Here is a 21,385-nt window from a genome sequence, read left to right on the forward strand (position 1 = left end):
CATCAACATACATACATCTACTTCTCACATTGACACCTCACTAACCATCATACACACATCAACATACATACATCTACTTCTCACATTGACACCTCACTAACCATCATACACACATCAACATACATACATCTACTTCTCACATTGACACCTCACTAACCATCATACACACATCAACATACATACATCTACTTCTCACATTGACACCTCACTAACCATCATACACACATCAACATACATACATCTACTTCTCACATTGACACCTCACTAACCATCATACACACATCAACATACATACATCTACTTCTCACATTGACACATACATCTCCTTCTCACATTGACACCTCACTAACCATCATACACACATCAACATACATACATCTACTTCTCACATTGACACCTCACTAACCATCATACACACATCAACATACATACATCTACTTCTCACATTGACACCTCACTAACCATCATACACACATCAACATACATACATCTACTTCTCACATTCTACAGATTGGCTTTCGTGTTTGTAATGCCTTTTTTATGGCCCCAGTGAAGACCAGAAGTTGCTTAAGAGTCAGCTGATGGGGATCAGAATAAAGAATACAAAATAAAATATAGCTTTAGAGTTTTGACTCTGGTCTCGGCTGTCAGTCCGTTTGACATTCCTGATTTCCATGTAAACACAGTGGCTTGATTCAGTGGCAGGTCCTTCAGGGTAATGGAGTCTGGTTGACTGACTGCCTGCTCACATAAACACTGGCAGGGAGAGCACCTCGTCGCCCTCCGCTGTGGCTCTGACCAGGGCAGGGGGAAGTGTGTGTGTGTGTGTGTGTGTGTGTGTGTGTGTGTGTGTGTGTGTGTGTGTGTGTGTGTGTGTGTGTGTGTGTGTGTGTGTGTGTGTGTGTGTGTGTGTGTGTGTGTGTGTGTGTGTGTGTGTGTGTGTGTGTGTGTGTGTGTGTGTGTGTGTGTGTGTGTGTGTGTGTGTGTGTGTGTGTGTGTGTGTGTTGTGTGTGTGTGTGTGTGTGTGTTTACGGTGTCGTTGAACCATCTGTTTGGGTGACACCAAGTCTCCAGTTCAGAAGAAGTGCTTTCTCAAGAAGACCCCCACCCCTGTTACTAGGCAAGGGGGAAGTTAACCAAACTCACTCAAAAAGGTGGAAGTTAACCAAACTCACTTAAAAAAGGGGGAAGTTAACCAAACTCACTCAAAAAGGGGGAAGTTAACCAAACTCACTCAAAAAGGGGGAAGTTAACCAAACTCACTCAAAAAGGGGGAAGTTAACCAAACTCACTCAAAAAGGGGGAAGTTAACCAAACTCACTCAAAAAAGGGGAAGTTAACCAAACTCACTCAAAAAGGGGGAAATTACAACAAAACGGGAGTTACACTGAAACAGAGCATATTTGGTCTTGGTCTTTTACAGTGCGTCTAATGTGCTTGAGATGTCCTTCCCAGGGACTGCATTCAGTTAACTGTTCAGCCCGTTCAGCAGGCCTTAAATAGAGTCCGTTTGGTAGAGAGTCAGTTCTCTGTGAGTTGTGTGACATCACCTCTGTGTGTCCAACACAATTTTCCTCTCCCAGCGGGCCAATCACACATTATTCTCCACCGCCGCCACGGCCAAGTACTCTGTCTCGGACACATGTGATGCGTCAATGAGCTTGGCCAGGCCCGTCTTGGTGGAATACTTGAAGATGAAGGCCTTCATGAGGTCGTAACGGTAGTTTCTGTTGATGAAGTTATAAATGACGGGGTTGATGCAGCAGTGGATGAGGCTGAAGCACTGGGTCAGGTGGAGGGACACATACAGGAAGTTCTCCAGCCTGCAGCTGAAGGGCAGGACGTTGAGGAGAGATAAAGTGTCGACCAATAGGACTCCGTGGTAGGGCAGCCAGCAGACCAGGAACACCACAATGTAGGTCAGGATGATCTTCCGGCTGAAAATAATCATTGATTAATCATTGATCATTGATTGGATTTATAAAGTGTATGTGCGTATGTGCGTATGTGCGTGTGTGTGTGTGTGTGTGTGTGTGTGTGTGTGTGTGTGTGTGTGTGTGTGTGTGTGTGTGTGTGTGTGTGTGTGTGTGAGAGAGAGTGGGTGTGCGTGTGTGTGAATGTGTGCGTGTTTGTGTGTGCATGTGTGCGTTTGTGCGTGCGTGTGTGTGAATGTGTGCGTGTTTGTGTGTGCATGTGTGCGTTTGTGCGTGCGTGCGTGTGTGGGTGCGTGCGCGTGTGTGTGTAAGGGGGACACTCACCTGATGCGGCGCTCCTGGTTTGAGTTGGCGCTGGAGCCGGACGGGTTGGCGTTGCCAATGGAGCTTGCTAATAACAGGTAGAAGACAGCGATGACTGGGAACGGGATGGCGAAGCCCAGGACGATGAAGCTAAGCTGGATGCCCACCATCCACTCTCGGGGGTTGTCAGTGGGGTAGACGGGCCGGCACAGGGTGGCGTCAGAGTGTGTGGACTTGACCGCCTGGAGAAAGTAAGTGTCTGGGACGGAGGCGGCCAGTGCCAGCAGCCAAACCAGGATACAGATCACCCTCCGCACCACCTTCTTCCTGCGGCTGTTCCCTCCGTCGCCGAATAGCGCCACGGACAGGTAGCGGTCCACGCTCATACAGGTGAGGAAGAAGATACTCCCGAAGAGGTTGACGCTGAACACCAGGTGGGTGATCTTACAGACGGCCTCGCCGAAGGGCCAGTGGCCGCGCTGTAGCAGCGAGCTGACCCAGACTGGGAGAGTAGCCACCACACAGAGGTCAGCCACAGCCAGGTTGAGGATGTACAGGTGGGTTTCAAAGCGGTTCCTCTCTGAGCGGAGGTTGACCCACACCACCAGGGTGTTGGCGGCCAGGCCCACCAGGAAGATGAAGATGTAGAGGACAGAGAGGGTGTAGAGCACCGCCGCGTGGCTGAACCCAGCCGGGCACAGCAGAGCCTCTACGTGGTGGGATGACATGTTGTCCCCTGTGAAGTTAAGCTCCGCCCACATCTCCATCAGCTCCGTCAGCTCGTTCACACTCAGACTCATGGTGGCGTTCACCGCAGTAGGGGGAAGGCCGTGTTGTGAAAAAGCCAGAATCCACAATCTGTAAAGCAAGAAGTTAGCTGGTTAGAGTTCGCGCAAAACAAATGGATCAACTCTCTGCTCTCTGCATCTCTGCTAAAATCTGGGTAAAAGATTGAAAGGTATGTGACTTATTCAGTACATTTAGTTATTGGTTGCTTTTCTAAAGTCTTCCAACCTTGCCAGCAGGGATTCCAGCTAAGATCGTTTTAGACAAGCTAGCTACTCCAACTAGATTGATAACCTGAAATGGCTTCTGGGTAGCTAGTTATTGGGTTGGGGGATTGGGAACATATCTGGAATAGCTAAAGCCAACTTCATACAATTGCAAGGTGGCTAGTAGTGTTAAAGAGACATTTTAGTCTTTTTTATTACAGGATAAATCTGAGGGTCATGTCCCCTTTGCTCCCCATGGGCCTGGCGCCTCTGTCCGAGGCGGCATGGTGGGATGTCAGGGGGTTCGACCGATCGCTTGCTGTGTCCAGGAATGTTCTCAATGTTTTCCCTCTAGTTCATTAGACAGAGACATTCCTCAGGACTCCCGAGTTCCTCCTAGTCCATCAATAACAATCAAAGTTCCTCTTACCTAGTCCATCAATTACAAGTAGAGTTCCTCCTAGTCCATCAATTACAAGTAGAGTTCCTCCTAGTCCATCAATTACAAGTAGAGTTCCTCCTAGTCCATCAATTACAAGTAGAGTTCCTCCTAGTCCATCAATTACAAGTAGAGTTCCTCCTAGTCCATCAATTACAAGTAGAGTTCCTCCTAGTCCATCAATTACAAGTAGAGTTCCTCCTAGTCCATCAATTACAAGTAGAGTTCCTCCTAGTCCATCAATTACAAGTAGAGTTCCTCCTAGTCCATCAATTACAAGTAGAGTTCCTCCTAGTCCATCAATTACAAGTAGAGTTCCTCCTAGTCCATCAATTACAAGTAGAGTTCCTCCTAGTCCATCAATTACAAGCCGAGTTCCTCCTAGTCCATCAATAACAAGTAGAATTCCTCCTAGTACATAAATAACAAGCAGGATTGGGGCCATCGCTGCCAAAGGAGGAGTTATCATGGTCTAAAACAGACAGATTTGCACATCTGAGACCAATCTGACTACTGCAAACTGAGAGCTGAAGGACTATTTCAACTGTGCCTGTATTACCACTGAATTATGAACTGAAGTAAGCCAGTAAATGATTTATTACTAAATCAAAATAAAGTGCTTTTCAGATTATACCATTTTCAAATGTAACTGTGGCATGGTCCAATTTTAAGCTAAATCAAATAAATATCACTAAATACTGTAGGTACATGTGGAGCATGGACATTTATGATTCCATTGTATTTGTGTACATCCATTTTTATGACTGTGAAATAGGGACCTCCCAACCTCACAAGGACCTCTCAACGACATTCACTTAGCCTTGAGCACAAAGAGAGTGAAGAGAGTACTGATGCTTTCAATGCGACCCAGGAATACCTCAATGTGAGAACTTCACGGACACGGAAACGTAGCCTGCGATTGAGATATGGACAGGATGGAGTGTGTGTGTGTGTGTGTGTGTGTGTGTGTGTGTGTGTGTGTGTGTGTGTGTGTGTGTGTGTGTGTGTGTGTGTGTGTGTGTGTGTGTGTGTGTGTGTGTGTGTGTGTGTGTGTGTGTGTGTGTGTGTGTGTGTGTGTGTGTGTGTGTGTGTGTGTGTGTGTGTGTGTGTGTGTGTGTGTGTGTGTGTGTGTGTCTGTCTATGGAAGGTGAACGGTCCCGTTCTTCACTAGAAACAGTGAACCGGCATCATGTCATGACCCTTTCCTTTGAACCGACAGTTCCAGGGTGAGGGGTCAGAGGGCCGTGTTGTTGAGAGAGAGATGTGAAGCGAGCCAGAGAGCTTCACGTCAGATGGAACCATAGAACACAGGATGCAACTGGTGCTGCTGGGTAGCCCTTCACACACTGATAAAACCTCTCACTACTTGGCTTTTACTGCCTGTCTTCATAGAATACAGCACTTCATAAGACACATTCAGACTGTTCAGAGTTTATACCTTAAAAGACATGTTCAGAGTTTATACCTTATAAGGCATGTTCAGAGTTTATACTTTATAAGGCATGTTCAGAGTTTATACTTTATAAGACATGTTCAGACTGTTCAGAGTTTATACTTTATAAGACATGTTCAGAGTTTATACCTTATAAGGCATGTTCAGAGTTTATACCTTATAAGGCATGTTCAGAGTTTATACTTTATAAGACATGTTCAGACTGTTCAGAGTTTATACTTTATAAGACATGTTAAGTTTATACCTTATAACATGTTGTTTATACCTTATAAGGCATGTTCAGAGTTTATACTTTATAAGACATGTTCAGACTGTTCAGAGTTTATACCTTAAAAGACATGTTCAGAGTTTATACCTTATAAGGCATGTTCAGAGTTTATACTTTATAAGGCATGTTCAGAGTTTATACTTTATAAGACATGTTCAGACTGTTCAGAGTTTATACTTTATAAGACATGTTCAGAGTTTATACCTTATAAGGCATGTTCAGAGTTTATACCTTATAAGGCATGTTCAGAGTTTATACTTTATAAGACATGTTCAGACTGTTCAGAGTTTATACTTTATAAGACATGTTCAGAGTTTATACCTTATAAGACATGTTCAGAGTTTATACTTTATAAGACATGTTCAGACTGTTCAGAGTTTATACCTAATGTCTGTAAAACAAATAGAACTAATATAAATGCAATTGAAACGGATGAACTGGATTTAACCATCAAACAACTTAATTGTTTCTTTATTTGCTTATAACATTAGCCAGATGTTTGTTCATCTAACAGAATTACCATATAGCCTTAAAGGCATTGTGGGTAACATGAGTAGATAGACAGCTGTCTTTAAGATGACCTTAAATCACTGACAGATGAAAACTAAAAGCCTGGCCCATTTGGGAGAGGTGGGTCACATAATAACAAAAGCTGAAGAAAGCTTGGTGTTGTTACTGCCGTCAATCCCACCACCATCCATTTGGGAATGGATAACATTAAATGCTGCATCTCCACGTGCCATAAAACGCGTCGGCCCTTGTGAGGACCCCAGTCCTTGTAAATCTGTTGTGTTTTCACTGGTCAAACAGAGTGGCTCTTCACCTGGTTCCCTTGTCCTCCCTCTAGCCCCCAATGGCCCCAGGGCAGCTAGCACCGTCTGGGGCACAAAGAGCTGCCCGTGTGGACACAGCGTCTCTCACCACCACACCCCAATATTACATCCAACCACAGACACACACAAACACACTCACATACACTCACGTACTCACACACACACAAACAAACATACAGTATACACATATTATACACACCTCCACTCTCTTTCTCGCTCCCAGTCTCTCAGTCTCCCAGTCTCTCAGTCTCCCAGTCTCTCAGTTTCCCAGTCTCTCAGTCTCCCAGTCTCTCAGACTCCCAGTCTTTCAGTCTCCCAGTCTCTCAGTCTCCCAGTCTCTCAGTCTCCCAGTCGCTCAGTCTCCCAGTCTCCCAGTCGCTCAGTCTCCCAGTCTCTCAGTCTCCCAGTCTCTCAGTCTCCCAGTCTCTCAGTCTCCCAGTCTCTCAGTCTCCCAGTCTCTCAGTCTCCCAGTCTATCAGTCTTTCTCACAGTTTTTCTGTCTTTCTCCATCTCTGTCTTTTCTGCTTTTTCCTCTCTGCATAATACACTCCCTCTCCCTGTCCATCTCCTTGTCCCTCTCCCTGTCCATCTCCTTGTCCATCTCCCTGTCCATCTCCCTGTCCATCTCCCTGTCCATCTCCACGTCCATCTCCCTGTCCATCTCCCTGTCCATCTCCCTGTCCACACTCCCTCCCTGTCCATCTCCCTGTCCATCTCCCTGTCCATCTCCCTGTCCATCTCCCTGTCCATCTCCTGTCCATCTCCCTGTCCATCTCCCTGTCCATCTCCCTGTCCATCTCCCTGTCCATCTCCCTGTCCATCTCCCTGTCCAGCTCCCTGTCCATCTCCCTGTCCATCTCCCTCCCCCTCTCCCTGTCCATCTCCCTGTCTAACTCCCTGTCCATCTCCCTCCCTCCCCTCCCCATCTCCCTCTCCATCTCCCTTCCCCTCTCCATCTCCTTCCCCCCCTTCCCCCTTTCCTCTCCCACCCCTCTCCCTTCCCCTTTCCATCTTCCCTACCCCTCTCCATCCTCCCTCTCCCTCTCAATCCCCCTTCTAGTTCTTGTCTCAGAAGAAACCCTGCAACTTTAAACTGTTTCCCTCCTCCTCCAAGGAACCCCCCCCCCACACACACACACACATTTCTCTCTCCCCACTCTTTTTCACAGTGAAAATTCTGATAGCATCTGTACTAAATGAATGTATTGAAAGGTAGGCTATTAACCGTGTCCATCCAGCATATAGCCTGCTGAATATGTGAATGACCAAAATGGGTCAGTCTTAAACGGGATTTTAGTGACTGTGCATAAGTCTTCTGAAGATACAGTAGATGAATGTTGTCCTACTATAAACGACTTTTGTTAACCGAAATACACACTATAAACTACAGAACTTTTCCATGAATTATTTGATGCGTGATTTATTCACATAAACAGACCCACAGTTCCTGAACACGCTATACCTCTCTACCTGTCAGCTATAATGCAATACGTTAAGATTTGTTTTAAAGAACGTTATTGTGCACAATTTAGGTGCGTCTATCCATTGCCGTATCATTTGCTTACATACAGGGCAATCTAGATCTGATTGAATGTAGACCAGTCTGCGGGGATTTAACCCACAGTTAATCGGATAGAACCCACTGTTAATCCACACCCCCAACTGTGAGACCCGGGGCGCTTTTACAAATGTATGACAACTTCAGACCACAACAAATCTCAGCGCCATGGAATGGTTGGGTAATGTCAAAGCATTCGTTTTCTAAACTCAGGAAAAACTAACAAATAACAAACATATAACATGCCAGTTATAAAAAGTATAATAGCCTATGAAAACGAAATGTATTTTATTTTCTGTCAGTGAAAAAGTAGGATAGAATGCACTATGGGTAGTGTTATTTAAAGGTTACTTACAAAAGGCCTTTCGGTGTCCTTTGTAACTCCGTCAACACAGAAATTGCACAGAAAGTCCCCGTGAATGCTTTGAGAGTCCCTAGACTGGTGTCAATATTGAGGTTATAGTAGGCCCATTGATGTCTGTAGGTTATACGCAAATTGACTGAAGAGCTCTCGGGTTCCTGCTCTGTCGAGAGACTACCTCGCTTTGTCCCGGTGCACTTGTTAAATACTGCAGAGAGCAACGCCTACTAGGGCAACTAGGCAGCTTGGTAAAACTGATTCATTGACGTTTCAGCAAAAAAAACAATGGAATCGACGGACTTGCGAAACATCGGATTTCCACTCCCACCAACATAATAGAGATATAAATAGTAGTTAGTTATTTGTGTCCGAGTACTGAAAAGTCTGACGCCCAATTTGAAAGTCAGTGGGCTACGGAGTGCGTGTGCTGCTTTGCATTCCATCACCTTCCGATACTGGTGGTGCGTTGGTGCTGAATTCTTTAGGGGACATTTTTTATAATAGATTTACGAGCTTTTCTGTAGGGCCATATATTATCATGATTGTATTATAATTTAGTAGCCTATGCTAAATTCATTAGAATATTGGTAGATAATTGACTAAAATTAATGTAAAATATTTACAAGAAACTGTTAGCCAATGGGCTATGTTTTACACTGAATTATTGTCTATGCCTACTTTTAAACTTAATTTGAATGCATTAATAGGCCTATATAATGATGTGCAGGCGGCAGGGTGGTTAGTGGTTAGAGCGTTGGACTAGTAACCGAAAGGTTGCTGACAAGGTACACATCTGTCGTTCTGCCCCTGAACAGGCAGTTAACCCACTGTTCCTAGGCCGTCAGTGAAAATAAGAATTTGTTCTTAACAGACTTGCCTTGCTAAATAAAGGAATTTAAAAAAAAATGTATTCACATCTTTAAAGGGATACTTCTGGAATTTGGCAATGAAGCCCTTTATCTACTTCACCAGAGTCAGATGAATTTGGGCATACCATTTTTATATCTGCCTGCAGTTTGAAGGAAGTTACTAACTAGCGTTAACACGGTTGCGGCCAACCACCCAGTCACATGCTAGCAGTCATTGCGCTAGCGCTAGTTAGCATTGGCTCACTAAACTACCTCTATCATTCTGGATGCAGAGACATACAACTTGTATCCACGGAGGAAGGTAGCCTAGCGGTTAAGAGCTCTGGAGCACTAACTGAAAGGGTGCTGGTTCGAATTCCTGAGCTGACTAGGTGAAAAATCTGTAGATGTATCCCTGAGCAAGGCACTTCGCCCTAATTGCTCCTTTAAAATTATGACTAAAATGTAGAAAGTAAATGCAAGCCACAAGTTCACCTGATGTAGATAAAAAACAAAGGGCTTCATTACCAAATTCCCCAATAAGGCTCTCTATTAACCAAATTCCATTTGGAGTGACCTGAGTGCGCGCGATTGGTGTGAAATATCGATTATTTTGCGCTTCTAGGCAAAGTGCGGATGAAGGAATTCATGCAAACAGATTATCTAGACAGAAGAGACACTCTCCTTTATTTGACCTGCACGTGGTTAAAGTTGAACACTTTGTAGGTGAATGTCTTTGGTGTTTAACTATTTTTTTAACCCTTTCTTGGAACAAACTCAAAGGCTTGGCGTTCTTTAGGAGCTCACCTGTTCACCTGCCTTACTGGGATGAGTTGAAACACATAGGCCCTATGCCAGCTTGGCTCTTGTTATCTTGATTTTGGCAAGACATCTTACCATATGCCATATAAAAAAGCACAATGTGAAATTTCATTCATTGAAATATTTGCCAATGTATTGTGTAATTTTAGAAAGGAAGGATGGATGTTTGTTTGCCAGGGAATTTGATACAGTAGATAGATTGTGTCTGACTGACAAAGCCAGGGTGCTGCACCTGGTTGAACAATGCATGTCCATCCTCACTGCATCTGACAGAACCATCCGGGCCCGTCTCTGATGTCCTGCAAGCCAACGCCAGATTCGGGTACTTTCTGAGGTTGTTCCCACCTGGCTTGGGCCCGTCAGAGGGGAATCCAGTGAGATTCGGTAAAAAGCACTCCTCTCCCCTCCACCTTATGAGTTTACAGTTGGCTACATAACTGCCCATGTTGTGTCCTTAAACCTCTATTTTAATTATATAAAACATGTCAGCGGAAAATTAAATTTAACTGTGGATCATTGATAAGAGGAGTTTATATATAAGTTATCTGAAAGACCGTTCCACTTCAAACATTAGCCTATCTGCTACTTTTGATGTAGCCATTAGTGAACGTGTGGAAAGTTCATTTCAACATGCTGTAGCACCTGTATGTTACTGTCTATCTCACCATTCAGTTATTCAATATACCATGGCAGGCACACATGACGGATCATATAGCACTCATAACCAGCCTTTGTTTTGGGGGACCACCGGGATAAAGGATGTCCTTAGGATCTATTGATGCTTTCACTGCAAATTGAATTTTACAGTATGCTGATATTGCACATTAGAAAGCCATACATCTCTATTCAGCCAGCTCATTTGCCTAAGCGTGCATATAGTGACGTGTGTCTGTCTTTACATGTGCTGGTAATGTTGACTAAATATTGTCAACAACTTTAGAAAAACAACTTGGGAAAATGTGGGTCTGAAAAAAGAGAAAGGAATGCTCTGTATAAATTAATTTGCTGCGGGTAAAGTGAGAGCAACATCTCTTCTGCTACAGTTCTAAACGACACGAGCGGTCGTTTGGTCAAACCTCATTGCGCAGGCGTGGCGTTTCGTTGCTAGACGCTCTGACGCACACACAGCAAGAAAGCAAACACGCTTCAGTCGATGGGAAGCGCAGAACTTTTTTGGCGAAGTCTTTAAATTGAAAAATAGGTATAGTATGGCATCTTCAGTGTGATTTTATTAATTACAAATCTAAAATGATTCGTGTTTAAAATTATAATCTTATTCTGTGAGAGTATGACGATATTTTCCCACATCAAATGCGATGTTATTGGCTCCTGTTTTGTGTGATAGAGATTTGAACCTGGTCTCCAAAGCACCTGTCTGACCCATGTTTTGACTGCCGAACGGTTTCTGAGTCTGAACATCCAAAGGATGGAACCGATCTAGAACAGTGGTGTTTCCCCTAGAATAACGTAAATATAGCTATTATCATTAAATACTAAATTTTTAAATTAAAGTGAGATGTTTTCAATTTCATCAGATGCGCATTTTTTTATTTTATTAGGCAAGTCAGTTAAAGAACAAATTCATATTTTCAATAACGGTCTAGAAACAGTGGGTTAAGAGCCTTGTTCAGGGGAAGAAGAAAGATTTGTCAACTCGGGGATTCGATCTACAACCTTTCGGTTTCTAGTGCAATGTTCTAACCACTAGGCTACCTGCCGCCCAATGCAATGCTTGTGCATTAATAGCCTTATAGTGCATCAAGAAAAACGGAACTCACAATTCTATTGGAAACACAGCTCGTGGAGTTACACTCAAGAATGTCACACAGGTATTCTATTTTGTTTTATCTACATGATGTATCTCATATTGTGCAAATTCTGTAACCAATGTTGTGGCTAGACTATATAGGCCTATAGGACACTTGGAAAGATCCAAATGACATCCACAGACTAACATTTCCAGGAGAGGCACTGCACAACTCTAAACAGAGTCATCCACTTACTCAGTTGTGGTCATACTTCCTTTATGATTTCCTGACTATTAAAAGGGCTATGGGACAGCAGCAGTTTGGGAAAGAGAGAGGAAGTCTACATTGTGTTTTGCTGTTCCCATAACAACAGACAGTCATGTTTGTATCAACCTGGCTAAGCATTTCAAAAGCAGTTAGTCTGAGCTATATTTCCCATCCCTAGATGTTGTTACTGAAATGTTACCACACAGCTTTATTCACAGAAATATGTCTACTCACTGAGGACATGTGAAACAAAAGAAACAAAATAAACCCTAATCCTTTATTTCCTGGTCACCTGACCGGTTTAAGCCTTTGTGATTTGTTGACCTTGTAGTTTTTGGGGTTTCACTGGGGGTCCTTTGAATTATTTTGACTTAACAGCGTTGTTGCCTGGGCACTAGTTAGGTATCTGGTTGATTTCCCCAACACCCTCTCATTTTTATTGTAACGTCCCCCTCAGAAATGTCCTTTCAGCCTAGTCCTCACTACACCTCCCCCATTCCCACCCACTGACCCCTGGCAGCTTTGATTCAACCAGTTCCTTAATTAACAAGAGTGGGCCATGGAAATGCTGCCTTTAGGGTAATGACATAGGCCTCATAGGAATATGAAAGGAGCGTGGTTTCACCATTGTAAGGCTCAGCTCTTTTAGATATACAGAGGCAGCAACTATGTTAAAAGTTAAAAGAAAATAATTCCATGTATACAGATGTAGGAGCATCATTTTATCACTCTTTGTTTTGTTGCTGAGAATTTTCCAGCACCGCAGGAAATGCAGATGAGCTTAGTGATTCACATAAAGGAACTGAAAACCCACATTAACACACGGTTATATTAACAGGATTGCACTTTTCATGCAGCCTACTTTTGGCCAGCTTATGGACTAAATGTTCAAATCTGTTCAAATCCTGTTGCTACAGGATTATTTTGCTGTGACAATATAGGTCAAATTAAGATCCTACATCTGTAGGCCTATAATGGTTATTTGTTGATGGCTGTTAGGGAGTGACATTAGGGATATCTAGCGGCCATTTTTGTTTTCTTCTATGGCATTGATAGTTCTATGTGTCAACAAACTCTCATTTTTACAACAGCTAGGCTGAGGTAGGAAGGTATTTTTATACCTACAGTAAATATCAACTATGACCAAGAAGACAAGTGCACCCCTCTCATTCCCAGGTGTTTTAGCCAGGTGGTGTTAGGCTTGTTTGAAGGTTTTGACTGACAGACCACCTGCCAGTTACTGCATGACAAAGAGAGGGTTATTGACAATCTAGTGCAAAGTGAAAGAAATAGGTGTTAGAATCCTTCAATCCTTTTAATGGTACTTATCAGACATTACCTGGAGAGACAGCTCTGCCAAGGGCAGCTATCCTGAAGCAGGTGATAGTTCTACCTTGGCCTTTGTCCGTCCAGAAAAGTAAGAGAGAAAAGTGATAGAGAAAGAGCCAGACATAGTAAGAAAGAGAACCCTCCCCTCGAAATATGTCCAATATGTCCATCCACATACGATATGCCCTTCCCCTTCGCTCTCCCTTCTCTTCCTCCTTCACTTCCCCTTCTCCTCCTTCCTCTCCTCCTTCTCCTTCCTTCTGTTTTCCCTTCACCTTCTCCCTCCTCCTGTTCTTTCTCCTTCCCCTCCCCCCTCCTCCTCTTTCCCCTTTGCTCTCCCTTCTCCTCCTCCTTCACTCTCCCTTCTGCTTCTCTTTCCCCTCCTTCTCCTTGTCCTTCTTCTCAGCTCCTACACCAGGATGTGGGTCCAGGCCCATGGAGCCTTGGAGGACCTCCTGGTGGATGAGCACCCTCCCACTGCCCCTCGGCCGCTGAAGGACCGGCTGCAAGTCTTCCAGGGCCTGGCCACCTTCTACCTGAAGTACCTGCAGATCTTCCGCAGCCTGGAGGCTGTCTATGACCAGATAGTTCACCCCCAGAAGAGACGCATGGTCAGGCACGTGTTGGACGGCGTGATGGGTAGAATCCTGGAGCTCAAGAATGAGATGGTGGAGCTGGAGTTCTCAGAGTTCCACTACTTTGATGATGTGCTGCAGGACCTCAAGCTGACACCTGTGAGTCAGTGGTACTGTATCGGGGACTGAGTGATAGGACGTGAAGGGGGAATGAGGAAAAGGAGTTTCTGTATCCTGACAGTCATTTTCAAAGTATTTGGAACTCACCCCTTTAACTCAGAGATTCTACCTTTTGAATCACACACAACGACAGAGAAATATTTATGCAATATTATATTTTGCAGGAGGACCTGGAGGTGCCCATCCCTCAGTATTTTGTGAGAGAGAAGATGCGTGTGCTGCGGGACAGAGAGAAGATGCTGGCTCATGTCATGGCTAAAGGGGGACACATTGAACAGGTTGAGCAGGTTAGAGAAACACACTATCAGACTCCCTTATGTAAGAAATTATTACAATTGTTACCATGAAATTCATTAAAAGAAATACGGTTACCTCAGCCTAGATATATAGTGTGGATGTAGAATAAAATATTAAACTTAAACATTACTCTAGTCTCACACAGCAGATGCTTCTTCCCCAAGTTGTATTCCTGGGGAGGATGTTAACATTACTCTAGTCTCACACAGCAGATGCTTATTCCCCAAGTTGTATGCCTGGGGAGGAGGTTAACATTACTCTAGTCTCACACAGCAGATGCTTCTTCCCCAAGTTGTATGCCTGGGGAGGAGGTTAACATTACTCTAGTCTCACACAGCAGATGCTTATTCCCCAAGTTGTATGCCTGGGGAGGAGGTTAACATTACTCTAGTCTCACACAGCAGATGCTTCTTCCCCAAGTTGTATGCCTGGGGAGGAGGTTAACATTACTCTAGTCTCACACAGCAGATGCTTATTCCCCAAGTTGTATGCCTGGGGAGGAGGTTAACATTACTCTAGTCTCACACAGCAGATGCTTCTTCCCCAAGTTGTATGCCTGGGGAGGAGGTTAACATTACTCTAGTCTCACACAGCAGATGCTTCTTCCCCAAGTTGTATGCCTGGGGAGGAGGTTAACATTACTCTAGTCTCACACAGCAGATGCTTATTCCCCAAGTTGTATGCCTGGGGAGGAGGTTAACATTACTCTAGTCTCACACAGCAGATGCTTCTTCCCCAAGTTGTATGCCTGGGGAGGAGGTTAACATTACTCTAGTCTCACACAGCAGATGCTTCTTCCCCAAGTTGTATGCCTGGGGAGGAGGTTAACATTACTCTAGTCTCACACAGCAGATGCTTCTTCCCCAAGTTGCATGCCTGGGGAGGAGGTTAACATTACTCTAGTCTCACACAGCAGATGCTTCTTCCCCAAGTTGTATGCCTGGGGAAGAGGTTAACATTACTCTCACACAGCAGATGCTTCTTCCCCAAGTGGTATGCCTGGGGAGGAGGTTAACATTACTCTAGTCTCACACAGCAGATGCTTCTTCCCCAAGTTGTATGCCTGGGGAGGAGGTTAACATTACTCTAGTCTCACACAGCAGATGCTTCTTCCCCAAGTGGTATGCCTGGGGAGGAGGTTAACATTACTCTAGTCTCACACAGCAGATGCTTCTTCCCCAAGTTGTATGCCTGGGGAGGAGGTTAACATTACTCTAGTCTCACACAGCAGATGCTTCTTCCCCAAGTTGTATGCCTGGGGAGGAGGTTAACATTACTCTCATAGTGTTGAGGTCCTGTCCCTCGTATGTCTATACTGCTGTCTGTGTCAGGAGGTGTCGGTTCAGACCATGTGTCTGGAGGAAGCTGTTCGGGTCCTTCAGGTTTGTGAGCGGGCACGGCAGGGTCGGCTCAGGCATCGCTTCATGAAGGAGATACGGCAGGCTGAGGAAGAAGGGAGCCAGGCCAAGAGCCAAACACCCATCAGCACCCTGGACCCCGACCAGGCTGCCACATGCATTCAGAAGGTAAGGAGTGTAGTATACATATTGTTTCGTTTCTCATATGTTGTCCGCAAACTTTACTTTCAATACCAGGCCAACATTTCCAATTGCCGTTGAACAGTACTGACTGATGTTTTAATACGAGTGAACTACTAAAGACACAGCCAACAGTCAGGGAAGCTGATTAACTGGGTTAAAGTAACTGTCCAGTGTTTCCAGATTTTTATGAAATATTACTTATAGTTAATTACAACATGAGTGAAATAGTTTTCCTTTTTCATTTATTAAGTTTGTTAAAACGCAGCTTTTCTGTGTTGGAATGGTGTGGGCGTTAAAAATATTCATGCAAGTAGACCACTGATTGGCCAGCTCATCCTCAGGATGATGACATCATCCTCTAGAAGGAAATAATAAGCATTTTTTAAATGGTCTGTTTGAGATACAAGTTTGAGTTGTTTTAAAAAAAAGTGTTTTTTACCCCAATTTATACTTTGTCCACAAATACAAGTATTGGATGAGTTAACAACATTATTTGAGTATGAGTTAACTTTTAGAAGTGAGATTTTCACTGGAAATTTACTTTAATATGGTCACAAAGGCTTGTAGTTCATCCCACTCTCTCTAGTCAGAGGGCTGTAGTTCATCCCACTCTCTCTAGTCAGAGGGTTGTAGTTCATCCCACTCTCTCTAGTCAGAGGGTTGTAGTTCATCCCACTCTCTCTAGTCAGAGGGTTGTAGTTCATCCCACTCTCTCTAGTCAGAGGGTTGTAGTTCATCCCACTCTCTCTAGTCAGAGGGTTGTAGTTCATCCCACTCTCTCTAGTCAGAGGGTTGTAGTTCATCCCACTCTCTCTAGTCAGAGGGTTGTAGTTCATCCCACTCTCTCTAGTCAGAGGGTTGTAGTTCATCCCACTCTCTCTAGTCAGAGGGTTGTAGTTCATCCCACTCTCTCTAGTCAGAGGGTTGTAGTTCATCCCACTCTCTCTAGTCAGAGGGTTGTAGTTCATCCCACTCTCTCTAGTCAAAGCCAAACCACCTCTTGATGAATTGTTCAAAGATGGGTAACAGAATACCATCTGTATAAAACTCTGCTAGACACTTGGACTGAGTCCAAGTCCAGATCGATTGCTGCTTTTACTTTGTATGGAGACATGGGTCCAAGTGATATAGTTTTCTGCCTGCTTTGCAAAAAGGCACAAGAACTCCATCTCAACAATGTTATCTCAATGTCACCTCTCTGTTGTTGGTTGGTTCAGAACCAGAGTACCACCTAGATGTTCTCGTACAGACACCCAGATGTCAAAACGCGGGGTCATCACATTACATGATCAGCAAGGTCATGGAAACAAACACCTAAAATTCAGACTCCCTTTCAGTTCCCCCCACCATTCTCTCTCATCGGCCCAAGTGTAAACCATCTCTGGCCTAACAAAGCCACTGGGCACATTGCTTTCACGGAGGAATCGGGTGTGTAGATATTTTATGGAGAGGTTGGATCATGTATCGTTATAATAATGTGTCATGGCTGAGGTAGTGACAAGTGGTTCTGTTGACCTGACCTGTTAGGGTTCATGTTCAGGTCAGAGCGCTGGGTCAATGTTAATCCCTGTCTTGCACAAAGGATGGTATCGATCAAACACTGTTAGACAAACCTGACTTTGTAAGCAGCACCTTGGTAGAACAGGACACTACTTTTATATCAGATGACACCACCACTGTGACTGATACATAGAGGCTCATTCCTCCCTGCAGTAGTGTTGCATTCCTCGTCTATGTAGGGGGAGATATCATTGTAGCAGACCAGACAAAGAGAGGGGTCTCTTCTACAGGGGGGCAGGTGTTATCATGAGTAGCGTCGGTCTCCTGGATGTTAGCTGCCTGCCAGCCCCCGGGTCCTGAGTGTTTGGCATTTGTCGGGCTCTGCTCAGCTCTCAGCTGTTCATGCAATGCAGTATGGGCATGCTGGTTATAAAATCCCCTTTTGTCTGTCCCCTTGTGTTGTGTTCTACTTGTCTCGTTTTATGTTCTATGTGTGTCTTGTTTTGGGTTCTAGGTATGTATTTTTGTGTTCTAGGTGTCCTGTTTGTCTGGTGTGTTCTAGGTGTCCTGTGTTGTGTCCTAGCCGTCCTGTTGTTCTGGTGTGTTCTAGGTGTCCTGTGTTGTGTCCTAGCTGTTCTGGTGTGTTCTAGGTGTCCTGTGTTGTGTCCTAGCTGTCCTGTTGTTCTGGTGTGTTCTAGGTGTCCTGTGTTGTGTCCTAGCTGTCCTGTTGTTCTGGTGTGTTCTAGGTGTCCTGTGTTGTGTCCTAGCTGTTCTGTTGTTCTGGTATGTTCCAGGTGTCCTGTGTTGTGTACTAGCTGTCCTGTTGTTCTGGTATGTTCCAGGTTTGGCGGGGCTACAGTCAGAGGAAGAGGACCAGGAGAGAACGGCTGGAGGAGATGATATTTCTGGGAATGGTGGGTGTACTTGTTCACTGTTCCCTCTACCAGGACTGTGTTGGGTAACAAAGGGGCAGGGTTACTCTGAGTCAATAAACACAGACATGTCTGTATTGGGAAGGTCAGCCAATCAGTACCAGTGGTGATATGCCTTGGTGCCATGGTAACTATGTTTATCTTCCCTTTGTGCTAAATCTCTCTCTCTCTCTCTCTCTCTCTCTCTCTCTCTCTCTCTCTCTCTCTCTCTCTCTCTCTCTCTCTCTCTCTCTCTCTCTCTCTCTCTCTCTCTCTCTCTCTCTCTCTCTCTCTCTCTCTCTCTCTCTCTCTCTCTCTCTCTCTCTCTCTCTCTCTCTCTCTCTCTCTCTCTCTCTCTCTCTCTCTCTCTCTCTCTCTCTCTCTCTCTCTCTCTCTCTCTCTCATTAAATTTAAGGGGCTTTATTGGCATGGGAAACATTGCCTAAGCAAGTGAAATAAACATTAAAACAGTAAACATTACATTCACAAAAGAATAAAGACATTTCAAATGTGATATTATGTCTATATACATTGTTGTAACAATGTGCAAATAGTTAAATTACAAAAGGCAAATAAAAGGTGTTTGTTCTTCACTGGTTGCCCTTTTCTTGTGGCAACGGGTCACACGTCTTGCTGCTTTGTGGATCTGTGTAACCTGAGGGAAATATGTGTCTCTAATATGGTCATACATTTGGCAGGAGGTTAGGAAGTGCTCCTCAGTTTCCACCTCATTTTGTGGGCAGTGAGCACATAGCCTGTCTTCTCTTGAGAGCCAGGTCTGTCTACAGCGGCCTTTCTCAATAGCAAGGCTATGCTCACTGAGTCTGTACTTAGTCAAAGCTTTCCTTAAGTTTGGGTCAGTCACAGTGGTCAGGTATTCTGCCACTGTGTGCTCTCTGTTTAGGGCCAAATAGCATTCTAGTTTGCTCTGTTTTTTTGTTAATTCTTTCCAATGTGTCAAGTAATTATCTTTTTGTTTTCTCATGATATGGTTGGGTCTAATTGTGTTGCTGTCCTGTGGCTCTGTGGGGTCTGTTTGTGTTTGTGAACAGAGCCCCAGGACCAGCTTGCTTAGGGGACTCTTCTCCAGGTTCATCTCTCTGTAGGTGATGGCTTTGTTATGGGAGGTTTGGGAATTGCTTCCTTTTAGGTGGTTGTAGAAAATCTTTCTGGATTTTGATAATTAGTGGGTATCGGCCTAATTCTGCTCTGCATGCATTATTTGGTGTTCTACGTTGTACACTGAGGATATTTTTGCAGAATTCTGCATGCGGAGTCTCAATTTGGTGTTTGTCCCATTTTGTGAATTCTTGGTTGGTGAGTGGACCCCAGACTTCACAACCATAAAGGGCAATGGGTTCTTTTACTGATTCAAGTATTTTTAGCCAGATCCTAATTGGTATGTCGAATTTTATGCTTCTTTTGATGGCCCTCGTCTCTCAGATCGTTCACAGCTTTGTGGAAGTTACCTGTGGCGCTGATGTTTAGGCAGAGGTATGTATAATTTTTTGTGTGCTCTAGGGCAAAGGTGTCTAGATGGAATTTGTATTTGTGGTCCTGGCGACTGGACCTTTTTTGGAACACCATTATTTTGGTCATACTGAGATTTACTGTCAGGGCCTAGGTCTGACAGAATATGTGCAGAAGATCTAGGAGCTGCTGTAGGCCGTCCTTGGTCAGAGACAGAAACACCAGATCATCAGCAAACAGTAGACATTTGACTTCAGATTCTAGTAGGGTGAGGCCGGGTGCTGCAGACTGTTCTAGTGCCCTCGCCAATTCGTTGATAGATATGTTGAAGAGGGTGGGGCTTAAGCTCCCTGCCTCACCCCACTAATCTCTATAGCTGTGTCTGGTCCTCCCTGGTCCACAGGTCCCTCCAGAGCAGCAGCAGCAGAGGCCCAGCGTGGCCCAGCTGAAGGCCCAGCAGGTGGAGACGACTCGCAGGCTGGTCCAGGAGGAGAATGAGGCTGAGTACCAGAGGGCCCTGGTCAGCATCAAGGAGTCTGTGCGTGCCGTGGACGGCCCTGACCTACGGGAAACCCTGCAGGAGCAGATCAGACAGTGGTTTATCGAGTGCCGGTGAGACAGGCAGGCAACGGGGAAGTCTGTCTTCTTTCACAGTAGCTGTTTCTTTTCTGTGTTATCTTCTCTCTCTGCCCAAACTAACTCCTGCCTCTTTCACTGCCATGTCTCTGAGGTTATCACACCCATAGACTCTTCCTGGCTCCTGCCAAACCCTTCACCACCAGTATGTATCTATCCCTGTTTGTGTCATGAAGAGGAGGTTGGAATGGAAAAGGGGAGGGGGAGGACAAGAGCAAAAACAGAGTGTTATTGTGAGGCCTAATGGCTGTTAGGTGCAGGATATGGCCGGAGGAAAGGAGTCACAGTCAGTGGCTAGGTGGTTCTTCCCTCCTATGTGTGTCTTCCCTCTATGTGTGTCTTCCCTCTATGTGTGTCTTCCCTCTATGTGTGTCTTCCCTCTATGTGTGTCTTCCCTCTATGTGTGTCTTCCCTCTATGTGTGTCTTCCCTCTATGTGTGTCTTCCCTCTATGTGTGTCTTCCCTCTATGTGTGTCTTCCCTCTATGTGTGTCTTGTGTGTGTCTTCCCTCTATGTGTGTCTTCCCTCTATGTGTGTCTTCCCCTCTGTGTGTGTCTTCCCTCTATGTGTGTGTGTGTCTTCCCTCTATGTGTGTCTTCCCTCTATGTGTGTCTTCCCTCTGTGTGTGTCTTCCCCTCTGTGTGTGTCTTCCCTCTATGTGTGTCTTCCCCCTCTGTGTGTGTCTTCCCTCTATGTGTGTCTTCCTCTCTGTGTGTGTCTTCCCTCTATGTGTGTCTTCCCTCTATGTGTGTGTGTCTTCCCTCTATGTGTGTCTTCCCTCTATGTGTGTCTTCCCTCTATGTGTGTCTTCCCTCTGTGTGTGTCTTTCTATGTGTGTCTTCTATGTGTGTCTTCCCTCTATGTGTGTCTTCCCTCTATGTGTGTGTGTCTTATGTGTGTCTTCCCTCTATGTGTGTGTGTCTTCCCTCTATGTGTGTCTTCCCTCTGTGTGTCTTCCTCTATGTGTGTGTGTCTTCCCTCTATGTGTGTGTGTCTTCCCTCTATGTGTGTCTTCCCTCTATGTGTGTCTTCCTTCCTCTATGTGTGTCTTCCCTCTGTGTGTCTTCCCTCTATGTGTGTCTTCCCTCTATGTGTGTGTGTCTTCCCTCTATGTGTGTCC

The 21,385-nt window shown here is 44.8% G+C and overlaps 2 protein-coding genes across 4 annotated transcripts in view; one reads left to right on the forward strand and one right to left on the reverse strand.

Annotated features, from left to right (window-relative positions):
• Positions 1-28: 28 nt before the first annotated feature.
• Positions 29-8,454, reverse strand: ackr3b (atypical chemokine receptor 3b). 3 transcript variants are annotated; one of them, XR_006082579.1, is made up of 4 exons: positions 8,136-8,454; positions 2,259-3,095; positions 342-1,937; positions 29-260 (listed from the first exon to the last, which is right to left on the reverse strand). XR_006082579.1 is itself a non-coding variant. In XM_042316931.1 (3 exons), exons 2-3 carry the CDS (start codon positions 3,035-3,037, stop codon positions 1,592-1,594), a joined length of 1,125 nt encoding a protein of 374 aa, XP_042172865.1. In that variant the 5' UTR covers positions 3,038-3,095; positions 8,136-8,454; the 3' UTR covers positions 29-1,591. The 3 variants fall into 3 exon arrangements, 2 of the variants coding, with proteins under 2 accessions (XP_042172865.1, XP_042172866.1); XM_042316931.1 differs by having other exon boundaries at positions 29-1,937; XM_042316932.1 differs by lacking the exon at positions 8,136-8,454 and adding an exon at positions 3,660-4,619 and having other exon boundaries at positions 29-1,937.
• Positions 8,455-10,905: 2,451 nt separating this feature from the next.
• Positions 10,906-21,385, forward strand: part of iqca1 (IQ motif containing with AAA domain 1) — a 51,679-nt gene continuing 41,199 nt past the window's right edge. Inside the window, 7 exon segments of the mRNA XM_042316929.1 lie at positions 10,906-11,012; positions 11,157-11,640; positions 13,562-13,889; positions 14,075-14,197; positions 15,539-15,733; positions 18,091-18,162; positions 20,033-20,241. Of these exon segments, the coding sequence (XP_042172863.1) occupies positions 11,630-11,640; positions 13,562-13,889; positions 14,075-14,197; positions 15,539-15,733; positions 18,091-18,162; positions 20,033-20,241 (938 nt within the window). The 5' untranslated portion in view covers positions 10,906-11,012; positions 11,157-11,629.

Source organism: Oncorhynchus tshawytscha, unplaced genomic scaffold, assembly GCF_018296145.1.
Source record: "Oncorhynchus tshawytscha isolate Ot180627B unplaced genomic scaffold, Otsh_v2.0 Un_contig_6966_pilon_pilon, whole genome shotgun sequence".
NCBI classification, from domain to species: domain Eukaryota; kingdom Metazoa; phylum Chordata; class Actinopteri; order Salmoniformes; family Salmonidae; genus Oncorhynchus; species Oncorhynchus tshawytscha.

Excerpts from the sequence above, each read along its gene's own strand:
- ackr3b (XM_042316931.1), bottom strand. The coding sequence starts at position 3,037 with ATGAGTCTGAGTGTGAACGAGCTGACGGAGCTGATGGAGATGTGGGCG. Across the intron at positions 1,938-2,258 it reads AACCAGGAGCGCCGCATCAG|CCGGAAGATCATCCTGACCT; the intron begins GTGAGTGTCCCC and ends GATTATTTTCAG.